General features: G+C 51.4%; 1 protein-coding gene across 1 annotated transcript in view; it reads left to right on the top strand.

The window, feature by feature from the left end:
- The window catches only part of LOC100666729 (maestro heat-like repeat family member 5), a 70,627-nt gene that overhangs the window by 41,246 nt on the left and 10,967 nt on the right, over positions 1-18,414 (top strand). Inside the window, exons 18-25 of the mRNA XM_064267675.1 lie at positions 984-1,079; positions 1,959-2,063; positions 3,445-3,580; positions 3,913-4,081; positions 8,372-8,492; positions 9,074-9,223; positions 9,611-9,765; positions 18,033-18,192. Of these exons, the coding sequence (XP_064123745.1) occupies positions 984-1,079; positions 1,959-2,063; positions 3,445-3,580; positions 3,913-4,081; positions 8,372-8,492; positions 9,074-9,223; positions 9,611-9,765; positions 18,033-18,192 (1,092 nt within the window). The remainder of the gene's footprint in view (positions 1-983; positions 1,080-1,958; positions 2,064-3,444; positions 3,581-3,912; positions 4,082-8,371; positions 8,493-9,073; positions 9,224-9,610; positions 9,766-18,032; positions 18,193-18,414) is intronic.

Genomic DNA, 18,414 nt, shown 5'->3' with positions numbered 1-18,414 from the left:
AGACAAGTTGTGGAACGGCATCAAGGACATCATACATGAAGAAAGCAAGAGGCCACTGAAAAGACAGGAAAGAAAGAAAAGACCAAAATGGACGTCAGAAGAGACTCGGAAACTTGCTTTTGAATGTCAAGCAGCTACAGCAAAAGGAAGAAATGATGAAGTAAAAGAGCTGAAAAGATTTCAAAGGGGAGCTCGAGAAGACAAGGCAAAGTATTATAGTGACGTGTGCAAAGAGCTGGAGATGGAAAACCAAGAGGGAAGAACACACTCTGCATTTCTCAAACTGAAAGAACTGAAGAAAAAAATTCAAGGCCTTGAGTTGCAATATTGAAGGATTCTATGAGGCAAATTCCATGCGAAAGCTGGACAGTAAGAAGACTGAAGAAGAACTGATGCATTTGAATTGTGCTGTTGGCAAAGAGTGTTGAATATACCATGGACTGCGAAAAGAACAAACAAATCTGTCTTAGGAGAAATACAACCAGAATGCTCCTTAGAAGCAAGGATGGCGAGACTACATCTCACACACTTTGGACATGTTATCAGGAGGGATCAGCCCCTGGAGAAGGACATCATGCTGGGTAGAGTGGAGAGTTATCGAAAAAGAGGAAGACCCTCAAAGAGATAGATTGACACACACAGTGGCTGCAACAATGGGTGGGCTCAAGCAGAGCAACAATTGTGAGGATGGTGCAGGATGGGGCAGTGTTTCGTTCTATTGTGCATAGGAGTCACTGTGAGTCGGAACCAACTCAACCAACAACATCAAAGTAATCTGTAGTGAGCTTTGACGTGGTGAAACCCATGCGAAATTGTTCACTACAGATGATCTGGTAAACAAGGCAAGCATTGTGCTTACTTTGCCTGTTGGATAACCCGCCCTGCCGCTGGCACCGAGACAGCCAAGGCCCACAGCTCCATGCCCTCGGTCGCCCTGGGCCCCTGCCTCCTGAGGGGCTCTGCTGCCTGATTGCCCCCCACAGGCCCTGTACGACAGGACTGCGGAGGCCCTGGACCAGCTGCTGCAGACCTTCATCAGGCAGACCCCCACGGCTGAGGAGCTCCACTTCCTGCTGTCGGTGAACGGGGGAGTGGGGCAAGGGGGCGGGTCCTCATCCCTGTGCAGGAGCCCACAGGGGCCGGGAGGGTGACCCAGAGGAGGCAGGCCCTGGATTGGGGATCTGGGAGGGGTCTGGGCACAAGGAGGCTTGAGGGCTGGCCCTGTTTAGAGGTCACGGTGGTTTGAGGCAAAAGGAGGAGAGGGTGCAGCAGGGGCAGTCTGGTGGTGAGTGACCTTGAATGTGTGCTAAAGGGGCTCTGAGGAAATGAGCCTCGGCCCTGGCGCTGGTGGCCCATCCTCCCCCTCAGAGAACTTCCCTGGGGCAGTGTCCCCAGCTGTGACTGGTCCTCACCCCAACTCCCTCACCTGACCTCCTGGGGTCCCACCTTGACAGGACGGGAGCCAGTCAAACCAGGGTCAGGGCAGGGCCACCTCAGGACAGAGAGCTTGTCAGGAGACTGTGCCTTAGTCTTGCAAAGAGAAGGCTGGACCCCCAGGAAGTGGTGGAAGCTGAGGGGGCAGAGCCTGGGCAAAGGGGAAGAGGGCTTGGTGACGGTGGTAGGTGGAGCCTGGGCCCAGGGAGAGGGTGGAGCCTTGCTTAGGGGCAGAGCCTTGTTTAGGGGGTAGAGCCTTGCTTAGAGATGGCACCTGGACTGGGGACAGAGCCTTGCCTAGAGGGCAGGGCCTGGCCAGTGGGTGGATGAGGCCTGAGTGACGGGGAAAATAGGAGTAGTGGGTGGAGCCTGGGCCCAGAGAGGGGCAGATCCTATGCTGAGGGGTGGGGCCTGATCCGAGAGTGGGTGTGGCCTAATAAAAGGTGGGCGGGGCCTGGCCAGCTGAGGCCGGCACTAGGGTCCGCAGCTGCGGCTCCGGCCGCTGACCCCTGCCCACCGCGCAGCACATGTACTTCTGGCTGGCGTCGGAGAAGGCACACGAGCGACAGCGGGCAGTACACAGCTGCACGGCCCTTCTCAAGTTCCTGAGCCAGAACCCCCACCTGGACGTGAGTACCGGCTCCCTGGCCCGCGCCCACTCCTCCTCCACTGCGGGGCCTTCTGCCTCCCCACCCGCAGCCCAGCCAGTCACCCCAGCGCCTACCAGGACTCACAGGGTGCAAGGACAGGGCGGATTCCCCAGCAGGTATCCCTCCTAATCTCCCATCTCACAGGGAGAAACAGGTTCAGCCAGGGAAGACCCGGCCCACGGCCTCACAATGGGCTCCTGGCCCTGGAGGCGGGGCTCTGGTCAACTCACCCTGAAGCCTTGGGCAGGTACTTCTCTGCCCTGAACCTGAGCTTCTCACCTGTACAATGGGAGGAAGTGACTCTTCCTTAGAAGGAAGAAGTGGGAATCAGATGAGGTGGAGACCTGCGTCCAGACTAGGTTAGCCATCATTGCAGTGAGCACCCAGCCCACCCCACCGCCCTGCGCCCACCGCCCCGAGCCCATCACTTGGCGATTGGCATCCTAACCGGGGCCTGTCACTGTGGCCCTCGGGTTGAGTGGTGAGCGTCAGTGCTTGCTGAGGGAGTGAGTGGCTCTGCATCCATCAGCCCAAATCAGCACCAACCCCTTCCCGGAGGCTGAAGGGGAGATGAAACCAGTCGCTGAGCCCTGATGGCCGTGGGCTTGGCTGCTCTAAGGAAGGTGCGGGACTGGACTGCTGGGCCAGGGTCGTGTTCTGTTGGGCTATTAACTGAAAGGCTGGATGTTCAAATCTACCCTGCGACACCTCAGAAGAAAGGCCTGGCAATCTTCTTCCAAAAGATCACAACGTTGAAAACCCTGTGGATCACAGTTCTACTGTGAAACATACGGGGTGGCTCTGAGTCAGAATCGACTCCACAGCAATGAGTTTGCTTTCTTTCTTTGTTTAATTTATTCAAAATCAATTTCCTCACAACACGGCTGGGAGTAAGGTGAGGGAGTCACCTCCACACAGAATTCCGGAGGGGGGACCAAAAAGTTGCCTAATCAAGATACATAATATTTAAATATGATATTTAAAACATCCAATTAGCAAACTACAGCCCATGGGCTGGCCACTTGGTTTTTGAAATAAAGTTTTACTGGAACCAGGGCCGGGATCAGGGTGAACCAAGTGAGGCAGGTTCACGCAGATCCTGTTTTATTGAAAATGTTGGTATTTGTTCATCGTGGAGTTTTTGCATTAGTTTCGATTTTTTAAAATATTGCTTTAAAATACTTCTCTTGAGCACTGAGTGTTGTGACATGCCCTTAAATTTCAAACCTCGCCCTAGTGCCAGCCCTGCCACACGGTGCAAGGGATCCAGCTGGACATCGGCAGCACTGGGGTGAACCGCGGCAGGGTGGGGCCTCCGGGGGTGCGTTCTGCATCAGTGGTCCCTCTGCTCTCACTGCAGCCAAAAGAGGAGTTCAGATGGACTGGGAAGCTGGTGGGCATGCTGGGGATTCTGTGCCAGGACCCCGACAGGGCCACCCAGCTCTCCAGCCTGGAAGGGATGGGCCACCTCTACCAGCTGCTGATGCGCCAGAAAGGTGAGCCTCTCGGGCCACCAATGCAGACCCCTTCCACTCCAACCCCAGCCCCAACTACAACCTCAGCCTGGAACCGTCACCAGAGCCCCGGCACTCCTGGCGCAAACTCTAGCCCAGTCTTGACCTCAGCCTCACCCCAACCTGCTCCCAAACCCCCAAGCCACCTGACCATGGCCTGAACCATAGGCTCACCTCAGCCCTAACCTGTAATGACATCACCGTAACCCCCAAACCACTTGGCCCTGATGGCAGATGACTCCATTCTTACCCTGCCCTGTTCCCCCGACCCTGCCCTCACCCCACCCACTCCCGTCCTGTTGTCCCCTGCCCAGCTGTGGAAGCATCAGAGGTAGAATCGGGAACCCCCAAGCAGCCCTGGAGCAGCGGCGACCGGAAGACAGCTCCCGCAGGTGCCCCAGAACAGGCGCCCCGGATGGACCCCCTCTTCCAGCCCGGCGGCTCCCAAGTCATCAAGGTCAAAGCCCTGAGGCTCATGAGCAGGTCCGGGTGGGGGATGTGGCCATGCTCTGCTCCGACCCCCACCACCAGCTCTTCCATAGGGCTCTTGGCTGTGGAGGCGGCCTGGCTGGGCCCAGGGTGTGATGATCGAAGCCTGGGCCAGGGTCCCCCCTGCATCCTCTGTGCTTGACTGAGAGCATCTGGAGAAGCCCCCGGCCCCCAGCCAGGGAAGAAAAGAACTAGGACTGGGGTGGGGGGGTGGAAGAAGTGGGGCATGGGGAAGGGTTTCAGAATCAGGAGACCTGGCTGGAGTCCCAGCATGGTCTCTCCCGGCTGTGCGACCGTGGACAAACCCCTTCTCTCTGAGCCTCAGTCTCCTGTGAAATGGGCACAGCTCCTGATGGATCTCATGCCAAGCAGGTCTACAAGTCTCCAGGCCGGTTCCCGTACTTGGTCAGGGCGGGGCCGGGGTGAGGGTGATGGAGCCTGGTCGACAGGGGCATCCTGCTGGGCGTGAGCACATTCCTGCTGAGGGGAGGCAGGCGCCCCGGGTCTCTCCTCACGCAGGTCAGGCTTCCAGGCTGCCTGAGAGGGGCCTGTTGAGTCAATGTGCCTCCTGGCTCTGCTCTGCTTGAGCACCTTGTCAGACAGATTTGTGTATCTTTAATGCTAGAACTGCTCGTGGGGCAGCAATGGGCACTCAGGAGCCTAGGCGTGGGGCCGAGGACCACTGCCCCGCCACGAACTCGCACCGTGCACACCCATGGGGTGTATAGTAAGGTGCAAACCCATGCACTCTCTCCCTTGTTGTCCAAGAGCCAGGCGGGTAAGGGAGCTGGTGGGGAGGGGCAGCACATACTAGACACCAGGTGTTTCACAGACGCTACTGCATCCCGTCCTCAAATTTACAAACAGCTCCAGGACTTTTCAAACGTCCCATACACACTGCCCCAACACGTTCATGTCGTTACATGCCTCTGGGACTTTGCAGATCTTTCCCCCTTTTACCAGGATCATACTTCTCCACCTCCTGCTTTTCTCGCCAACTTCCACTCATCCTTCAAAACCCTGCTTGAGCCCCACACCCTCAGAGAAGCCTTCACTGACTTTTTTCCCAGTAGTGCAAGCAGAATGGGTCTTTTTTTTACTCCAAGTTTCCATTTTGCCTTCCTTTGAAGGCGTTTCCATCTTCACACTGGGTTATAAGTGAGAGCCTTGCTACCGAGGACAGTTAAACCAAAAAAAAAAATCCATTGCCATCAAGTCAATTCCAACTCATAGCATCCTAGAGGACAGAGTAGAACTGCCCCACTGGGTTTCCAAGAAGCGGCTGTGAATTCGAACTGCTGACCTTTTGATTAGCAGCCGAGCTCTTAACCACTGTGCCACCAGGGCCCCCCAGAAAAGTCCCCTTAAAGGGAAGCCACTTAAATTAGGCATCAACATTCATAGTGACTATCGCAGAGAGAAGGTTTGATGAGAAATGTATCTTTAAAAAAATGCAACGAACATCATCAGAATTCCCATTCTAACCATAAAGCGCTCTCGGTGGTGGCAGCATGTCTATTCTCCTGGACCTTTACTGACAGAGCTGCATTGGCACCACCAAGTGCCCTTCCCTTTGACTCTGGAGTCCGTGACATGCCCATCCTGCAGCAGCGTTCCCGGGTTTGCCTTGTCCTCCTTGGAAGGCCCGTCACGCCACGCTCCTCGCCGTTTCTCCCCTCTTCTGTGTCATCTGTCCAGCTTGGCCAGATCGTGTTAGTCAGGAGCCCAGCATGACTCCATCACCCCTTCCTTCACCCTGGTGAACTGCTGCATCTTGGGGGCATCCTGCCCCTTCAGCACGGTCCGTGGCTTCCCTTTGTGTTGGGTTTGAGTAGTGTTACCATCTGAAGATGAGTGAGTCAGGGGTGCGAGGGTGGAGCTGGCTGCTGGCGTTGGGGCAGGTGGTGCTCTTTGGAGACTCCTTTTCCCAGTTGCTGACTCATGATGTTTGTGATATGATGACTTTTGCTTGCCTACTCTTGGTGTTGAACGTGTGGCTAAGGGAGACCCCTGTAATTGGTGTACTTGTCAGTGTACCCCTGTGAGATCTTGAGCGACTCCAGGCCAGGAGTAGGGTCTCACCCATTCTCACTCCCCAGGGGCCAGCACAGGGCCTGCTGGTCTAGGGAGCCTTCAATAAACACCCATTAAGCTGAACCAAATTGAGCCCAATGGTGAAGAAATGGCAGCAAACATGCTAGTAAGTTCCTCAGCTGGGATTCATACCCAGTCTTGCTGACTCCAGAACCCATGCTTGGCAGCTGTAGCAAGTTGTCGAGTGTGTTGAGACCAATGAGAAGTTTAATATAGATAATATCAAACCCTGTGGCTCAATAAATCAATTGTCCATGCCCCAAATGGGAAAAACCTACCTTAGTTGCAGTTTATGCCAAAGAACCTGGGCTGGGAACGGGGCAGGGAGGAGAGGGTTGCCCTGGCCCCCAGCTCAGTGCAGGTCAGTGGTGAAGGGGACCCTAGAACACCTTGGGACCTGAAGGCAGGCTGAGTGACTAGGAGCATGGTATCCACAACTGGGAAGGAGCAGTCTGCCCAACCCTGCACACAGGGGCAGGCACCCAGTTCTGGCTCTCCCTGGACTAGAGGCAGCGATGGATGGGAGCAGCAAGAGGGGAAAGGATGCGAGGGTCTGCTGATCATGGGACAGCAGACCTAGGAACGTTCAGGCTGGAGAACAGACTAGGGCCTGCATCCTGTTCCTAAGCCTATTCCTTATTACCCCATGTGGCCTTGGACACACCAAATCTATATCACCGCCACTGCCAACATCATCACCACCACCACCAACCTCATCACCACCAGCACCACTATTGCCACCACTGCCAACATCATCACCATCATCACACCACCATAACCACCACCATCATCACCACCACTACCAACGTCATCATCACCATCACCACCACCATCATCACCATCACCACCGTCACAACTGTCATCACTACATCACCACCACTACCAACATTATCGCCACCATCACCATCACCACCAACATCACCATCGTAACCAACACCATCACCATCACCACCACCATCACTACCATTGCTGCCACCTTCATCTCACAACACGGATTACACCCTTGATTAACATAAGATACCTCGAAAGTCTTTGCCAACCCTGAGATTGTAGTAGTCGCAGATTCTGAGAGCCTAGTCACCATTCCAACAGTCAAAACTTCATAAACATTCTAACATGCTGGAACTTTAACCAAAATTTTAACATTTTAGCAAACAATTTTACAATTTAATCTAACAAATGTTCTAACCAGATTTCTAATAGACTAATAGTTAAAAAAAAAAAAAAAAAGTAGTTACAAACCACAAATGTGCCATTAAAATCATTTTAACATTCTAATCAACATTGTGGTGCTGGTGAAGTATATTGAATATACCATGGACTGCCAAAAGAATGAACAAGTCTGTCTTAGAAGAAGTACAACCAGAATGCTCCTTAGAAGCAAGGATGGAAAGACTGCATCTCAAACACTTCGGACGTGTTATCAGGAGGGACCAGTCCCTGGAGTAGGATATCATGCTTGGTAAAGTAGAGTGTCATCGAAAAAGATGAAGATCCTCTCAAGATGGATTGACACAGTGGCTGCAATGATGGGCTGAAACACAGCAACAACTGTGAGGGTGGCACAGGACCAGGCAATGTTTTATTCTGTTGTACACGGGTTTGCTGTGAGTCGGAACACTATTGACAGCACCCAACAACAACAATATACATGCAGACATTCTAACAGACTTTCACACATTCCAATAACTATCCTAACAAGTAAAGTAACATTCTACCATCCTAACAATCTTGCAAACATTGTCATTATCCACCAGCTTCCCAACTGTCCATCACAGGCATTCCACCTTCCTGTACTTACATGAGGCTCTGAGTCAGCTGTGTCCAACAGGACTTTCCACGGTGATGGAAATATTCTCTGTCTTCACTATCCAAGGTACCAGTGGCCACATATGGCTGCTGAGTACTTGAAATGTGGCTAGCACGAGCAAGGAACTGAATTTTTTATTTTACTTCATTAAGTTCAAATGTAAATAGCTACCTGACGATCGGCTTCCATAAAGATTACAGCCCAAAAAAACCTATAAGGCAATTCCACTCTGTCTTATGGGGTTGCTATGAGTCAATATCGACAGCACCTGACAATAACCACAGCCTGGGACTGGCGGCCACCATACTGGGTAATGTGGTTCTAAGTCTTTGCTGAAGGCCCACCTGTGCAGCCTGGCCTGACCCAGACCCTCCATCCAGGAGACGGTGGCGTCAGTCTGTGAGCAGGGATAAGACCTGCCACCCTGCATTTCCCGAGTACCCCATGGTGTCAGGGATGAGACCCGCCTCCCTGGGCCTTGAGTGCTGCTCCTGGGAGACCGTTGGCAGAGAGTACAGTCGCACTCCTGAGGACAGAAGCCTGGGTTGTGGACACAGCCTAGCCCATCTACCCCCACACTGCCCCATATGACTCTCGGGGCCTGGAGGTGGGGCCCGGTGACATTGAAGACCCTTTGTAACTCTGAAGTCATTGCTCTTTGATTAAGATGCTGCTTTTTTAAGAGGAGGCCTGGGGCCCAGCCTAGCAGAGAAGGAAGTCCTCTGTGCTGAGGATGGGGGAGAGGGAGGAGAGAGGGCTGCCAGGCACATGGGCCCTGGGCCAACACAGGGTCTGCTTTGGAAGCAAGTCTATACCTGTCACCACCCTGACCCAGCACCCACCCTCCCTGCCTGCCTCCTGGGCTATCACTGGCCTGCAGAGGGGGTGTAGGACATAAAACTGCACCTGGCGAAGTGGGCCCCAGAGTCTGGAAGGCTTGGAGACTTGGGGGACCCAGGAGTCTGGAAGGCTCAGAAACTTGGGAGGCCTGGGGCAAAGGAGGAAGGGGTCAAAGCAGAGCTGGGGGAGGCAAGTACAGGGTGCAAGGGCTGAGGTGACACCGCCCCCTCCCGCTGCTATAGGAGGTCATGAAGCGTCTCACCATGCAGGAGCTGACCGACCTCATCTGGACAGCCATTGATGGCCTGGGCTCACACAGCCCCTTCCGAGTGCAGGCGGCCGCAGAGATGCTACTGGCAGCCATCCAGGACCGTGGAGCCAAGCTGGACACCGTAAGGGAGTTGGGGCACCTGCTGAGGACTGGCCCAGCTGGGCAGGGGCAGAGGGATGGGCCAGCAGTCAGCACCCAGGGCTCAGGCCTATGGGCACAGGCCTGATGGGGGAGACACAGACCCCCGCCCCTTTGGCAGCAACCAGCCTGATGGGTTCAACAAATGTTTGATGAATGAGTAAATAAATGAATGAGTGAGTGAGTGAATGCCTCCCCCTCAGATCCCCCAGGGCAGGGCTGTGCCTTCCCCCTCAGACTTCCCCAGGGCTGGGCCCATCCTCCCCCTCAGATCCCCCAGGCAGGGCCGTGACTCCCCCCTCAGGCTTCCCCAGGCAGGGCTGTGCCTCCCCCCTTCAGACAGGCCCTCTCCCACTCGCCTTCTGTGCAGGTTGCCAGGCTGGGTCGGGCCATCCACCTGCAGCTCTGCTCTGTCCGAATCCCCCAAGCAAAGGAGCATGCCCTCCAGGCCATCACGCTGCTGGCCCGGAGCCACACCTCCCAGCTGGTGGCTGCCTTCCTGGACTTCTCCATCCCTCTGGACAGGTGCCCAGCCCCAGCCAGCCTGGCCCCGCCCACCCCCTGGCCCCTCTTGCCCCCATGGGCCCCACTGCAGCCCTCTGTCCTCCTCCCAGGCAGGGGTCACAGCCTCCGTCCCCAGTTCTGCTCTCCTGCCTGCCCCTCAGCCCCTCACAGCTCATGGGGTCTGTAGGCAGGGACCCCCCACACAAGGTCAGGGCAGACTCTGGGAAGGCGCTGCTCACCTCGTTTTGTCTATCTGTGGTTCACAAGGAACCCCACCCCATCTCCACCTCCTCTGTCAACATCACTACCCCTGTTGTCCACCTCTGTATTTGACCTTCTGGAAACCCTTTTTAGGTGAGCATCTAACGTACAGCATATGGTTTGGTCTTGATTTCTTTGAAATAGGTGCGTTCATCCCGTTCACAATTATTCATACGACTGACAGGTTTAGTCTCACCTGTCAACATTTAGGAGCCTTGACAGCACAGTGGTTGAGAGCTCGGCTGCTAACCAAAAGGTCTGCAGTTCAAATCTACCAGCCGCTCCTTCGGAACCCTAAGGGGCAGTTCTGCTCTGTCCTATGGGGTCACTGTGAGTCAGAACTGATTCAACAGCAATGGGTTTGGGTTTTTTGGTCATAACATTTTATGATCATGTGTATTTTGTTATATTTGGTAGGTTTCTTTTTCTATAAAGTGTGTGTTCTTTGATCTTTAACTTTCACCCTTTCACGCTCATGGGTACCTCCAGGGACCAAGTACTTTTTCTGCCTCTGAGGGTTTATTGGGAAGTTGCTGCCGCAAGGCGGGGGCCTTATGACTGTTTAAAACCGAAGAAATGGGCGTGTGCTGCAAATTAGTATTTTAACAGGGTATTGTATGAGGTGTCTGAAGTTTTGGCAGGAAAAATAGAAATTTTGAAAATTTTCATTTGTTACGTATGTGTACCAATAGACCCTGGTGGGAACTCCGGGGAATAGTTAGTGGTACTTCATATGTACCATTGAACACTTAGGGTAGGCTTATGGGAGGGGGCACGAAAAAAAACCCATACTGCCTACCCAAAATTTAGACACGTTCAGTGACTCAGCATGCTTCCATTAACAACAACACATGGTAGCAACAAAAAATTCAGAAGAGAAAATAATTGGTCCACGAAAGTGTTTGGTTTTTTTTTTTTTTTAGGCGGGTTTGTATTTTTGTTCTAGTTGTTACTTCTTTACTCTTGACCTTTTTGAATGTCCTTAGTCCACTGTTTCATTATTTAAACCTTTTACTATCAGTTTATCTATTTTTATGTACCCACTGCCATCAAGGAGCCCTCGTGGCACAGTGGTTAAGTGATATAACTGCTAACCAAAATGTTGGCAGTTCAAATCCACCAGCTGCTCCTTGAAAACCCTATGGGGCAATTCTAATTGATGGCAATGGGTTTTTGTTTTTTCCATCGATCATCCTTTAACTCCCGTCTGTTGTTTATACAACGTGAGCTGATTCTGTTTTTCTCTTTCTGTCTCTCTGGCCTCATCTTGTAGTTGTATTACTTCTACTTTGTCACACATACAACATTTGAATTCAAGCTGTCCACCCTCATCCCACAGTTGTGTGTGTGCCTTTTGCTAAAGACTTCCAGTCATCTCTTAGCTTGGTGAGGCTCATCTTCCAGTTGATTTCATTTCACTTGTATCCACAATCAATGCCCATGGAAGCAGCAGTCAAGAAATCGAACAACATACTGCATTGGGCAAATCTATTGCAAAAGACCTTTTTAAAGTATTAAAAAGCAAAGATGTCACCTTGAGGACTAAGGTGCGCCTGACTCAAGCCACGGTATTTTCCATCACCTCACATGCATTCGAAAGCTGGACAATGAATAAAGAAGACTGAAGAAGAATTGACCCCTTTGAATTATTGTGTTGTTGAAAAATATTGAATATACCATGGACTGCCAGAATAATGAACAAATTTGTCTTGGAAGAAGTACGACCAGAATGCTTCTTAGAAGCAAAGATGGCAAGACTTCATCTCACATACTTTGGACATGTTATCAAGAGGGACCAGTCCCTGGAAAAGGACATCATGTTTGGTAAAGTAGAGCGTCAGCGAAAAAGAGGAAGACTCTCAACAAGATAGACTGAGACAGTGGCTTTAACAATGGGCTCCAAGATAGCAATGATTGTGAGGATAGTGCAGGACCCAGCAATGTTTCCTTCTGTTGTTCAAAGGGTCACTATGAGTCGGAACCAACTCAATGGCATCTAACAACATCTTCCAGTAGTTTTGTAACCCGACACTCCAACGTCTGCTCAGCGGCTATGAAGACAGGGAGCTGATGAAAGGGAAAGAAGCAGCTTTATTTAGTTGGCCAAGTAAAGGAGAATACCAGGACTCGGGTCGCCAAGGTGTCTCCCAGAACAATAGCCCAAGGGGTTTATATGGTTAAAGTAAATTGGGTCTGGGGTCCTCAGGAGCACCCCAGGGTGGGGCCAGCTTGCTGATTGGTTTGACATGAAAGGGCATTCTTGGGGCTGTCCAGTCTTCTATGCCTCTTCAGACTGAAAGGGGGGCTACAAGGACGGCATTTTGCCCATGTCCAGGGTGTAGAGGGGGGTGTGTTTTTCGGCCTCTGACGTCAGTAAATTATCTGCGGGGGCAAGGTCATCAGTATTACGCAGTTCAGGAGGGCCTGAGCTGGTCCAAGGCCGGTTTTAGCTGGACTGAAGACCCCAGTCTCTTGTTTTCTTTAACTGAGTCAGAACCAGAAGTATTCCTAAATAAGGACCTACTCTAAAAGCAGAGGTTTTTTCCTGTTTTGCCTAATAAGGCAATAGCTTCCACGCTGGGAGTTAGCCCTCTGTTACTGAGGATGGCAGGCTCGGCCCCTTGGCACAGCCCTTGTTTATGCAGCTTGGCCAGTGTACTGCCGGTCTCAGTTTCCTCAGGAAGCGCTCAGGGGTTCAGACTTCCCTAAACGCTTTTATGTTGAAGCTGCTTTTCTCGAAGCTTGGCCCAGTATCAAATCCTTGATTCACACTTTTCTTTCATCAAGTATATTTAAAACAGTGCCTCATTGTTGCCTTTCTTTGTTTTTGAAAAATCTGAGCCAATCTAATTATTTATTTATTTATTTATTTTTTTTGCTTTTGCATGTTATTTGAACTCTTTGCCTTGAGATCTTTATCTCGAAAATCTTATCCTTTTACTAGGGTGTGTGTCAGAGTTGATCATTCTGAGTTAATTTTCCCAGGTACCTGGTGGGTCCTTTCAATATGTAGATTCATGTGGGTTTTGTTTTTTGTTATTTCTGGAAAGTTTTCTTACGTATGGTTTTAACTGCAAAACTAGAAAGTATTAACAAAAAGGTGCTTCCACATGGAAAGCCTGTGGGAGTTCTCTTCTGGTGGTTGCTGTCTTGAGAACTACAGTTGTGCACCGCATAACATCAGCTCGGGCGACGACTGACCTCAAGTGCATCTGTGGTCCCATAAGGGTATAACAGTTCAGAAATCCCGATTGGAGAACGAGACGTAGCAGACGTAACTGGACGTGGCAGACCCAACAGCTTCCCAAGCACAGCACATGTATCTCCAGTCTCTTGTATACAAAACGATTGCGCTCTCAGGCATATGATGGTACAGTACACTACAGTATCCCATAAAGCTTTGCTGAGTATGTAACGTGGTGTTCTCACAACATCCAAATCGCGTAACATCCTGTTCCACAGAACATATCATGGACGTGAAGCGGCACACGGCTGTAGATGGTTCTGCTCCGCTGCTGTTCTCTCCTTAAGGGACCCAGACAATACAAATCTTGTTCCTTCTTGTCTATCTGCATGTCCGCTACTTCCCCTCTGACCCTTTGTACTTCTTTCTTCATTTCACTTTCATTCTCGTGGCTGTGTTTCTTCCATCTTCAATGCCCATTATTAAATTTTCATTTCAGTCTTACCTCCCTTCAGCACCTTGCAATTTTTCCTTCATTTCTGAGATAATTTTGTCTTTTCTTCTGTTGCTTTCCTTGGTACAACCATCTCTCTTTTCACTTCTTTATTGTTTTTTGTCTTTTTGAATTTCTAATTTAAGGTGGTTTTTCAGCTTTAAATGCTTGAGTGTATTTGTCTTACAGTTTTGTTTTGTTTTCTGATTCGTGGTTGTTTTCTAGGGGTGTAAAGTTTCTACGTCTGATATGTATTGATTCTGTTTTCTGATTCTTTGCAATAACTGTATGGATGTGCTAATATTTCTGCTGTTGGAGTGTTTTTTAGGAATTCAAGTTCAATAGCACCCTCTTCTGTCAGATAATTTAGAGATTTTGTGTGTGTGTTGTTGGTAAGGTAAAAGGTCATGTTCCCTTTTTTTGTTTGTTTGGTTTGGTTCTCTTTTCTCTTAAAAAAAAAAAAATCTCACGGGATTTGGTTCCTTAGTTTGGAGGCATAGGGTCATGGTTTCATAGGACATTCCAGTTAACTGACCTAATAACATGTTCAGTGCTTCTGTTCTAACTCCTACTTCGTTGCATAGGGCCTGGGGCCTTAAAAGCTTGCAAGCAGCCATCCAAAGTACAACCATTGGTCTCTGTTCGCCTGGAGCAGCAGAGGAAGGAGGAGAGTCAGGAACAGGAGGAGGTCTGGGATGTGCGGCTAATTGCCTCCATGAACAACTGCCTCCTTTGCCATGAGACCAGAATTGAATGGTAACCAGCTACCATTACTAAACATTTTGATCAGAGATTCTATAGAAGACTCCTGATCAAAAGGGGGAAAATGCAGATTAGAATTTCAAATTCTCATGGAATCCAGCCCTTCGGGAGCCATGGTGGCTGGATGAACCCCTGAAACTATTACCCTGAGATCATCTTTAAGCTTTAAACCAAAATATCCCCTGACGTCTTCTCAAAATCAAACGATAGGTTAGCTTAACTAGTAAAGAATGTCTGCCTTGAGCATTGTGCTCTTTTAAGATCTATCTGTACGGGATCAAATTGACAACAGCAACTCAAAAGATTAGATAGGAACCTTAGAGGGCAGTGAATTCAAGTTATGGGGAAGGAACAGCTCAGAAAAGGAAAATGGTAATAGTTGTACAACTCAAAGAATGAAATCAATATCACTGAATTGTACATGTAGAGTGGAGCCCCGGTGGTGCACTGGTTCAGAACTTGACTACTAACCAAAAGGCCGGCAGTTCAAATCCACCAGCCACTCCTTGGAAACCCTATGGGGCAGTTCTGCTCTGTCCTAGGGTGGCTATGAGTCGGGATCGACTCAGTGGAAACGGGTTGGGTTTGGTCTTGGTACCTGTGGAAATCGTTGAATTGGTTTATGTTCTGCTGTGTTTTTCTCAACAACAAAAATAAAATAAATTATGAAAAAACACACATTGCCGTTGAGTCTGCCCTGGTGTGTCAGAGTAGAACTGAGCTCCACAGGGTTTTCTTTTCTGTGGCCTTTACAGAAGCAGATTGCCAGGCACTTCTTCTGTGAGGCCATTGGGTGGTTTTGAACCACCAACCTTTAGGTTAGTTGACAAGCACAAACAATTTGCACCACCCAGGGACCGTCCTCTTTTTTCTTGCAGGATCGTAAATATGTCCCTTTTGCGTCTTTCCTCCTTCACCAGACAATTCCCAAAGAGCACGTCTCCTGTCTTTTCTTCCCTTTTTCTCTCCTAAATTTGTGCCTTTTGAAGACTGCTCTTCAGGCTGGGCATAATTTTAAGTTCCTTTCCTGTGGTCTGTGCTCTGATTTCCTGGACTTTTTAATATTTTAAGACTCAGGATGGACTTAGTCTTCCTGGTGGTGATTTAGATCAACTATAAGCCCTGTGGAAACCCTACGGCTGCTAACCAAAATGTTGGCAATTTGAATCTACCAGGTGCTCCTTGGAAACTCTGTGGGGTGGTTCTACTCTGTCCTGTAGGGTCTCTATGAGTCGGAATCAACTCGACGGCAATGGGTTTGGTTTGGTATAAGCCCTGTTGTGAGCTCCTTCTTCTTCTTGTTTTCTGTTGTTTTTCAAGGAAATATCGTGAGGCAGGGACCTAGGTGGCTACCGTTGTCTTCAGCTACCCGCAAGTCCAGTTTCATCCATGTTGGAATTTATATGTGGTCTCAATTCCAGGATACACATTTTCCACATTTTAACATCACTGACATCGGAGTGCATTTTACATTGATGACGTCTTACCACGGGATTTATATGGGCTCTGTCTGTCACCTGGGGTACTACCATCATCTTGAAAACAATTTAAATTTAAAAGCCTCTGCTTGGGAGCCAGGCTGGTCATGTGAACTCAGACCACAAAACAGCTTTTGTAGTTGGAGTTCTCAGGAGGAACTCTCCCCACCCCCCCACCCCCCGCCTCTCCCCTCCTCACTGAGGAAGCGGTTTCCAGATTCTTCTCTCCACAGGGCAGGTCGCTGAGGGTGCAGCCCCTTGGGGGCCCAGCTCTTTGTAGGGTCTCCTCTTTAGACTCCAATCTTGAACAATTTTCTTCCTTTCTTAGAAGCGTATGAAAGAACAGAGGCTGCGCCCTAAAGGTATAAACAGACTCCTGCAATATGTTCTCTTCTGGGGTGGGCTTTTGTCATCTGGCTGTTTTTCCTCAGTGTTCTGTGTTTAAGAGTCACCCTTGTTACATACAGTTGTGACTCCTTCATTCTCGGTGCTGTGCAGTGTCCCATCTCATGAACGACAGCTGTCTTTTTACTGTAGGCGGACACGGGGGTTGTGTCGTCTTTGCAGCTCTGATGAGCAATGCCACTAGGATCTCGCACACACGTGTGCCCAGGTGCACGCACACACTCGACTTGTGGATGGGACGCGTCTCGGAGGGAAATTTCTGGGCCACGCACAGTAGGGGTCACTCCCACAAGGGCAGGCTTTTACTGACTCAGTCCTCGATCTCTGGGGCCTGGCATTGGCACCATCTGACAGTGCTCAGGACACGTGCCGGCTGGGCAAGTGGTGAGTGCCCACCCAGGATAATGTGGACGGAAGCCTGGCACTCTGGGTAGTTGCGCACCGGTGGAGTCAGGTCCCCCAAGCTTATCATGGAGACATCACACTCCTCGCTTTGTGGTTGGAAGTCTGAGGCTCAGCGGGGCTTGGTGACTTGCCAGAGGTCACACAGCCAGCTTGCTCAGGGCCAGGATTTGAACGGAGGCCTTCCTGACTCCAAAGGTCTGCTCTTTCCAGGTGGAGTGGGTAAGGACAAACAGAGCCCACCCAGCCCAAAGTTAATGAGACTGGGGTGGCTGTCCCCAGGGCCCCAAGGGTGATCCCCTTGACTCTCTTAAAGCTGGGGTGAGGCCCATCCAGCTGCCCCACTAGGGCCCTCCCAGCCCCAACTCATCACTCCATGGTCCCTCCTGCCCCTAGAGCCCCTTTCATCCAGCACCTAGGGCAGAAAAGAGAGGGCCATCATGACTGCTCACATCTCAGGGCAGTCCTGAGGTCCCTCCTGCCCCCAGGATTCAGAGGGTCATGCCCCTGGACGAGGTGGACAGACTATAGGATTGGGCAGCCCCGGGCCTCCCACCCCAGCTCCCCAGTTACAGCAGGACCTCGATCAGGGCATGTCCTCTCTCTCCAGTCTTCAGTTTCTCCAGCTGCAAAATGGGTATGAGGGCATAGTACAAACTCCAAAGTTCCGTGCAAATCCTGTGATGACCCTTAAGGATATGCTTGGGCCCAGTGGGTTGGACCTCAGCAACCCAGAGCCAGAGGTAGGGGGTCAGGGAAGGCTTCCAAGAGGAAATGACTATGGTGAGCCCCAAAGGCAACGCGGGAATTGCCCAGGTGATGAGGAGGGAAGGAAAAGCCCCGAGGCAGGAGAGGAAGCACAGGCAGGCAGGGTGGCTGGAAGTCAGAGAGCAAGAGGAAGAAGGTGACAGCTGGCTCTGTCCTGTGAGCACTTGGGAGCCATTGAAGGTAATAGGCAGCAGGGAGGCAGGGTCAGGTTAGGAGAGTTCCAGCTCTGGGTGAAGAGCGGCCTGGATGGAAGACTGAGAAGAGGCTGGTGGGAGCTGGAGACCACGAACATGGACTCAGGTTGGAGGGGTGGCAGCTGGTCCAGTCTCTTCCTAACACCCCCGCTGTGCACACACATGTCCCCTCTTGTCCCTCCCCACCACCCACGCCATCCTCACCCACCCTCTGGCCTCCCACACTGCCAGGGTCCAGGGCAGGGGCCCAGCCCAGCCTCCACCCTGGGCTCCCCACCCCAGGCCCTGGTCATGGTGGCCCAAGTCACAACCCCAGCCTCATACCTTCTGTCTGCCCACAGCCACGCTTTCCGCCTGTGGAGGGCACTGGGTGCCGAGCCACCCACGAGCCGCCTGGTGCTGGCTACTCTGCTGGCCTGGCTGCAGGAGCGGCCTCTCCCCAAGGCGGCTGGTGACAGCAGCCCCCAGTCCAAGGACAAGGCCTACCTGCGCTCACTGGCCGTGAGTCTCTGAGCCCATGTCCCCACCCCACCCCCAACTCCAGCCATCAGGCCAGATCTGATTTCATTTGTGCTTTTTCCAGACATGGGGTCTCTGGGCACCCACTTTAGGCCAGGCCAGCCCTAGCCTGCAGGAAAGGGGCTGAGGCCTGGCAGGAAGACCAGTGGAGGGGGGGACCCTAGATTGCTGGCAGAGGTGGGCAAGGGGCAGGCCTGGCAGGGA

The sequence above is a fragment of the Loxodonta africana genome, chromosome 14, assembly GCF_030014295.1.
Source record: "Loxodonta africana isolate mLoxAfr1 chromosome 14, mLoxAfr1.hap2, whole genome shotgun sequence".
NCBI classification, from domain to species: domain Eukaryota; kingdom Metazoa; phylum Chordata; class Mammalia; order Proboscidea; family Elephantidae; genus Loxodonta; species Loxodonta africana.
This window is presented reverse-complemented; position numbering and strand designations above follow the sequence as displayed.